Genomic DNA, 6,553 nt, shown 5'->3' on the forward strand with positions numbered 1-6,553 from the left:
TCGTAGTAACACTGACAATTTATTGAACACTTACTGGGTCTGACATATTTGCTGTTACACACACAGCACTCACAACAGGCTCAGGGAAGTCACAACAGACATTCTTGCTTCTAAGTTTTGAATGAAGTTTTGCTAGTAGAAACTTTTTTTCTACTCTACAAAACACCTTCAGCAATAAGACATTTCAATTCATATAACTAACCCAAATTCAAAGTTGTTTTATAGAACAATACACTGATACATGACTAATCTTAAAGCTCTTTTCTTTTTAATGTTTAAAGATAAAATTAAGTTTGTTTCACTGTTTCTGTCAGGAACTGCTTCAAAACAGAAATCTATTTAAGCCCCATCCTGAAAGGAAGGGTTCCTTGTTTGGTGTGGGGGTAGGGGATAATACATACAAACACAAAGCAATACTCTGCTAAACATGTAACAATAACTGACACCCACAAACACTGACTATTGATTGTTTATTAAGCTCTGTCAGGGCCTGTCACATGCTTCCAGGATGAACTGCACCAGCACTTCCTCCTGCACACCCATAAATGTTTCAGTTGACAAATTTTTAAGACCAATTTGGTTCTTATAACTCTCAGCTGAACACCTTGGGAACTGGAATTTAGTCATGCTCCAACCACTTTATAAGAGCTCTATATGAAAAGTTCATTTATATTATAGAAAAAAAAAACTCCTACATCCACTGCAGTACCTTGAAACTCTTTCCGTTCTAGCAACCTTCCATTACCATAACGAACAGAAGTATTACCAAGGAAGAGTGAGTCTGCCAACGTACCCCACCCTCAACTCCACAGATGCTCACCCTGGAAGTTTCCCTTCCTTCGTGAGCACAAGATGTCACAGACATCTAGACACCGTGTATACTGTTTACCCAGCAGCAACAGTTCAGACAAACAGCAATGAGTTATGCATTTCACACTAAACGGGACCTGACAAATAAGTTTAAGACAACTGGAAGCACGAGTTACAAGCACGGTTCCTTTAAGAGATGCCACATGCAAAATGAACAGAAGACCTTAACACTATCCTGGGGAGACACGCAAGTATGAACTGCTTAGCAGAGAGAAGTGGTATCTCTCGTGGAACGGCTCCACTCACAGCACTTTGTAGTTACTTGTATGATAGCTGATACTCAAGTGACAGTAAAGTGCTTCAAGCAGAATTGAGCAGTTCTTGTAAAGCTTCCTGCTGGTCTTCATCGAGATGAGATATACATTGCAGCCATAATTCTTCAGAAGTCTGTATCTGCCGAACAACGTTAGCTAGGCGTTTGGCACAGGGGTCTTCGTGGCTAATAGTCTCATTAATTTTCCCTTCTGCAATTATACTGATGATTTTGGGAAGATTGGAATTATTGGGGCCAATCACAACCGGATGGTTACTTTCAATCAGGTCACAAAGAAAATTCAAAGTCTGAATAGCTTCCTCTTTATCTTCATGCAGCGGAAGCCATGACAGCCAGTGTGGGAGAACCTCGTCTACGTTTACACAGTTGGGCTTGAACTTCATAATCTTCCCTATTGCCGAGATACAGTTCTCGGTGGCAATGACATTTTTTTTGGTTTTGGAATTTGCACACTTAATGACCTTTACCAACAGCGGAACAGCTTCTGAACATAAAGAACGATAATCGTCTCCACCGAACTGTGCCATCACACCCAATCCATAGGCGGCAGCTTGCCTGACTTCGGGGTTGGTATCTCGCATATTGAGCAGCATCGGCCACCGAAAATACTCCACGTATTTGAACGAGGTTGGGCTGCAGTGCTCGATGATGTCATCGAATATGCACAGTCCCCACTGTCTGTCTGGCCACGGCCGACTTGAACAAATGAGATTCACAATCAACGGAAGGAGCTGCTCAAACCATGGCAGAATCTTCTCCCTGTAAGTGCTAAAAAGTGAGTGCAGGATATCAGACACTTTGGTCAGGATATACACGTCACACTCGTCCTCATCCTGAAGCGACATCTCGACCTGCTGGTCGTAATTCTCTTCCTGCCTTTTCACCTGCCGCAACTCCTGGTTCTTAAAGTGCCCTTCGAGCTTTGCCTTCAAAATGCCTCCCAGCTCCTCCAAGTGTTCATCATTAAGACAGCCGTCTCCCATCACCTCGATGGACTTTGCAAAGGAGTTCATTATCTCTGAGAGTACATCTGTGTCAGGTTCCGTTCCAATGGCCTTGATTAAGGGGTCGCATATCAACTGCCACATCTGGGAAAGGTACTCCGAGCCCCGAATCCTGGCACATTCCAGGAGGAAGGGCATGGCTTCTGCTGCCGCCACCCGAACATTGTCATGAAAATAAAACTTCAGCAAAGGAACCATCAGCTTCACAACCTGTTCCGTATATTCCACAAACCCTTCTCTTAACTCCTTAGCATAGTAAACCAACATCTGGCAAGCAGTTGCTTTTGCCTCGAGTCCTGAGGTCTTAATTCCAAAGCTTTGCTGGTCCCCAAGATTTACAAACTGCCAGCCGTCATCATCGCTCATGTTCTCCACATCTTGGGTATCCAGGAGAGCGACATCAGGTTTAGCCGAGGCAGTCTTAATAAGGGGCTCGATCACCAGGGGAAGATACTGCTCAAAGTCTTTCCCAAGAATTTTACACATTCGAGCCCAGGCTGATACCATGTAGGAGGTCTGAGGGTCGTCATCTTCCATAGCATTTAAGTCTGACTGTGTCTTCAGCAGTAACTGCATCACATTCGATGCGTCCTGCAGAAATTTTTCCTTCCCCACAGCAAGACCCACATGGCTAATGCACTCAATAGTTTTTCCTCGGAGAAGCTTGAGTTCCTTCTGAACCGCGAGCTCAACAACGTGTGTGAGGGAGGGCATAAATAAATCATAATACGGCACGAAGCTTTCCTCTATTGCATCTGCAACTGAGGCAATGGTTGTCACAAGCTGTTCTAAGGCCAACTTAGTTCCGTTCCGAATCAGCTCTTGCAGTTTAATTACCAAGATGGAATGGAGACTTTTTATCATATTTTCCAAATACAGAACTAGCAATGATTTGGGGCAGTCTTCAATAAAAATAACAAGAGCAGAAGCCGCATGAGACTGCACACGCTGATTACCTTGATTTTCCATGGTTCGCAGCAAAGCTGGAATCACTATTTCATGGAATTTCTTTTGGAAGCTAGGTGCAAAATCGGTAGCCATCTGTCCAAGTGTGGTGCAGGCAGCAGCCCTCACCCTTGGATGAGGATCCTGAAGAAAAAGCAAAACGGAGTTAACAGTTTCATCTAGAATTGGTTCCATTTGCTGATGGCAACCTTCTCCGATGGCCGATAAGGCCATTAATCCAGCATGGCGACATTTCCAGTCATGGCTCTGAAGCATCTGCATGATATGCTCCTTGGTCATGGGCAAAACAACTTTTCCACCAAGTCCACAAGCCAGTCTGTCTAGTGCACTCTCGGCAGCAACGGCATTGCTGTCAAAATCATCTTCTTCCATCTCATCAGCATTTACCCAGTCCTCATCGTCTTGCAGATCAACCATCATCGCTAATATATGAGGCACAGCCTGTGCAATAATATTCGTATGTTTTTTCAACATCGGCGTTGCCGTCTCGGATAAGGTCACTATTACTTCCAGAGCCAGCTGGCGTTGCAGGTTACTAAGCCTAGAGTCTCCGCATAACTTCAGGCTCAACTGCAGAGTATCTTCTAAATAGGGACCCAAATACTTAGGCACCGTGTCCGCAATCTCAACAAGGGACTCTAGCACCGAGTCATCATCCTGGTAGCAGGAATCATTCACAGCCTGTAAGATGCCAGGAAGCAGGTCTGCGAAGTCTTTGAAAAGCGCAATATTGTTTTCATTGGCAAGGACAAAGGCAGCTGCAGCTCTAGCAGATAATGTCCTGATTGCTGGATGCTCTTGATCTTGAATACACTGGTCCAGCAACCTCTTGATGATATCCAAATCGTGGCGATCTTGGTTCCCAAAAATCCCGGGAAAGTGCCAGAAAACGTGAAGTGCAACTTCCCACAGAACCACATTTTTAGAGTGAATCGAATCAATGAGGAATTTCAGACCTTCTGGCCAATGGTTAGTGCCATCCTCATCTATCAAATTCCTGGCCAGCACCGCAAAAATATCACAGAGCTTTTTCCTCATGCTAGCATGTGTTTCTAACTTAACGGCCAGTATCAGCTCAATCTTGACATCCCTCTGCACATCAGAAGGCAGATTTGGATAGACCTCCTCAAACCCAGAGGACAAAAGCCGTCGTAGCAGTGCGGCAGCCATTTGTCTCACCTCATAACCTGCTCTTCTATTACGGACGGCGTCTAAGAGGAATGTAGTCTTACCCAGACCTGGGATATTCTCATAGACTTCCTCGGCTTGCCTCCGCACCATACAGCTGGGATTGATCAGGTTCTTCAGAAGCTGGTAAAACTCCTGCTTTTCCGACACGGTCGCCGGCAACCCTGCAGACCCGGCCGCCGCCATCGCGCCCTGTCAAAGCTACCGCGACGGGGAAGGAGGCAGGCAGTCTGCGGCTGGAGCAGTGACGTCAATGAGGCGACGGCGGGGATGGGCGGGGCGCGCTCCCCAGGCGGACGCGGGGCTAACCCTGGAAAGCGGGGGTAACCCTGGATGGGGAATTAAGGTTCTGTAGGAGCAGGCTTCGTGTTGGGGGTTTCGTCCTTGTGTCTCCCGATCCCTGTTCGCCTGCAGAGGCGGGAAGGAGATAGAAGGAGAGAAATTCGCCCCGAAAGTCTACATACTGTATGGTGCCCTTTTATAAAAAATCTCCAATAAGCTCGTTTATACGGACTTTAATTAGCGCTTGCTATGGAGTATAATTGCTCTCCGCTGTCCAGGGATTTCTTTTTGCGGGTTGATGAAAATGCTCTGTAATTGATAGTGATGATGCTTCCCAGTGCCATACTGTTATATTAAGAACTACTGAGTTCTACAATTTGAACTGGTGAATAGGGTATATAAATAATACCATAATAAAGCTGTTTGCACAATAAGCTCAATTAAAGGATAACGATTTCCTTCCCGCTATCACATCCAACGAAAAAGACCGGTGATTCTCAAATTCGGGTGTACATCAGAATCCCTTGGCCTGTGGATTATGATAGAGATTAGGAAAAGCTACTAAATAAGTACGGGGGAAATTATCTGGAGTAATAATAAACTTCTTCAATTCCGGTCTTCTATCTAAATTAATTTTGTATCTTTGTTACTCAAGATGCTCCTTACACGTGTTTCTAAGCTGTACTATGACCGCGCTCTGTGATTAGAATCCTAATTACTCTTTCATAGGATGCTGCAGAGGTTATCTTAAGAACAAATTCCCGAGGCTATATATCTTGAATTTAGACAGATGTATCGTTTGAAACCATAATTATAAAGTGTAACTGTCTGTGGTCAGATCGTCCTGTCTGCAGTTGTTGCACTCATTGTAAGCCTTGTGTAATTCTGTAAAGCTGATAGGGCCAGATAGTACTGCTTTTAGGTGAGAAGTGGAGAGCTAGGGAGACAGAAGGACCTCGCCTAAGATAACAGCCGAGTCTAAAGTCTGCCTATTCTTTTTCCCTACTGAACTTCTCCTTAACTAAACTTGCTTTTGCAGCATCATCAGAGACCTTCATTCATTGTTTTTTTGTCTTAAACTTGGCCAAGCAGTCTGAATTTCAGTTTTGTGAAATACTGCTGCCTATGCCCACAGGTTGGAGAAGAGAGAGTTTTCACATTAACAAGATGACAGACCAAATAGGTGGTCTCCTAAATTAATTTGTAATATGAAACTATTGTCTGAATAGTATTTCTCATTCTGTGAACCATGTCAAGATCACTTAGGATGTTTATTTTAAAATGCAGATATTAGGACCAGCTTCCAAACAGCTACCCTAGCATTCTGAAGCCTGTAACACCAGCATGTGTAATTTAAATATGCACAGTGAGTTTTCACATAAATCCCCAAATTTGAGAATTATGGATCAAATCGGTTTTTGTTCTGATTCTAAGGTCTTACCTATAGTTCTTCATCTTGTACCACATTTCCTGGTTTTCTTACTGTACCTGGAAAAAGCTGGCTGCAAAAGCCTCTGTGTCTGCAGTTTTAGGAAATGTTAATGAATGAAGGAGAAACGTTTTCCTTACAGCTCCAGCCATTAGCATACTAAGGGCTTTTTAAAGCTACAGCAAGGTACGATGACAGAGCCACCGCTGTGCTCGGAATGTAAATGGCCGACAATGCCAAGGCTGGTGCAGACACGGAGCATCAGGGAGCTCGGTTATATTAGGCTGGGAGTGTATATAACGTAGTACAACTTGAGAGAATGAAATGCTGTTCAGTCATGCATTTATTCCATCAGAAACTATTCACTGGAGCTATAAATACGAGAGGAGCTAGGGACGTGGCTCAGTCGATAAAGTTCCTGCTATGTAAACATGATGAGTACCTGAGTTTGGATCCCATTGCTCATGGGAAAGCTGGGTACCCCCTGCACATATATAACCCAGCCCTGGGTGGAAGCGGGAAGAGACAGACAGATCTCTA

General features: G+C 44.4%; 1 protein-coding gene across 1 annotated transcript; it reads right to left on the reverse strand.

Moving 5' to 3' along the window:
- On the reverse strand, nucleotides 1-4,508 carry Ranbp6 (RAN binding protein 6). Its single transcript, XM_005352125.2, has one exon. It carries the CDS (start codon nucleotides 4,486-4,488, stop codon nucleotides 1,171-1,173), a length of 3,318 nt encoding a protein of 1,105 aa, XP_005352182.1. The 5' UTR covers nucleotides 4,489-4,508; the 3' UTR covers nucleotides 1-1,170.
- Between the last annotated feature and the right edge of the window lie 2,045 nt (nucleotides 4,509-6,553).

Source organism: Microtus ochrogaster, chromosome 8 (genome assembly GCF_000317375.1).
Source record: "Microtus ochrogaster isolate Prairie Vole_2 chromosome 8, MicOch1.0, whole genome shotgun sequence".
Lineage (NCBI taxonomy): Eukaryota > Metazoa > Chordata > Mammalia > Rodentia > Cricetidae > Microtus > Microtus ochrogaster.

Excerpts from the sequence above, each read along its gene's own strand:
- Ranbp6 (XM_005352125.2), bottom strand. The coding sequence starts at position 4,488 with ATGGCGGCGGCCGGGTCTGCAGGGTTGCCGGCGACCGTGTCGGAAAAG.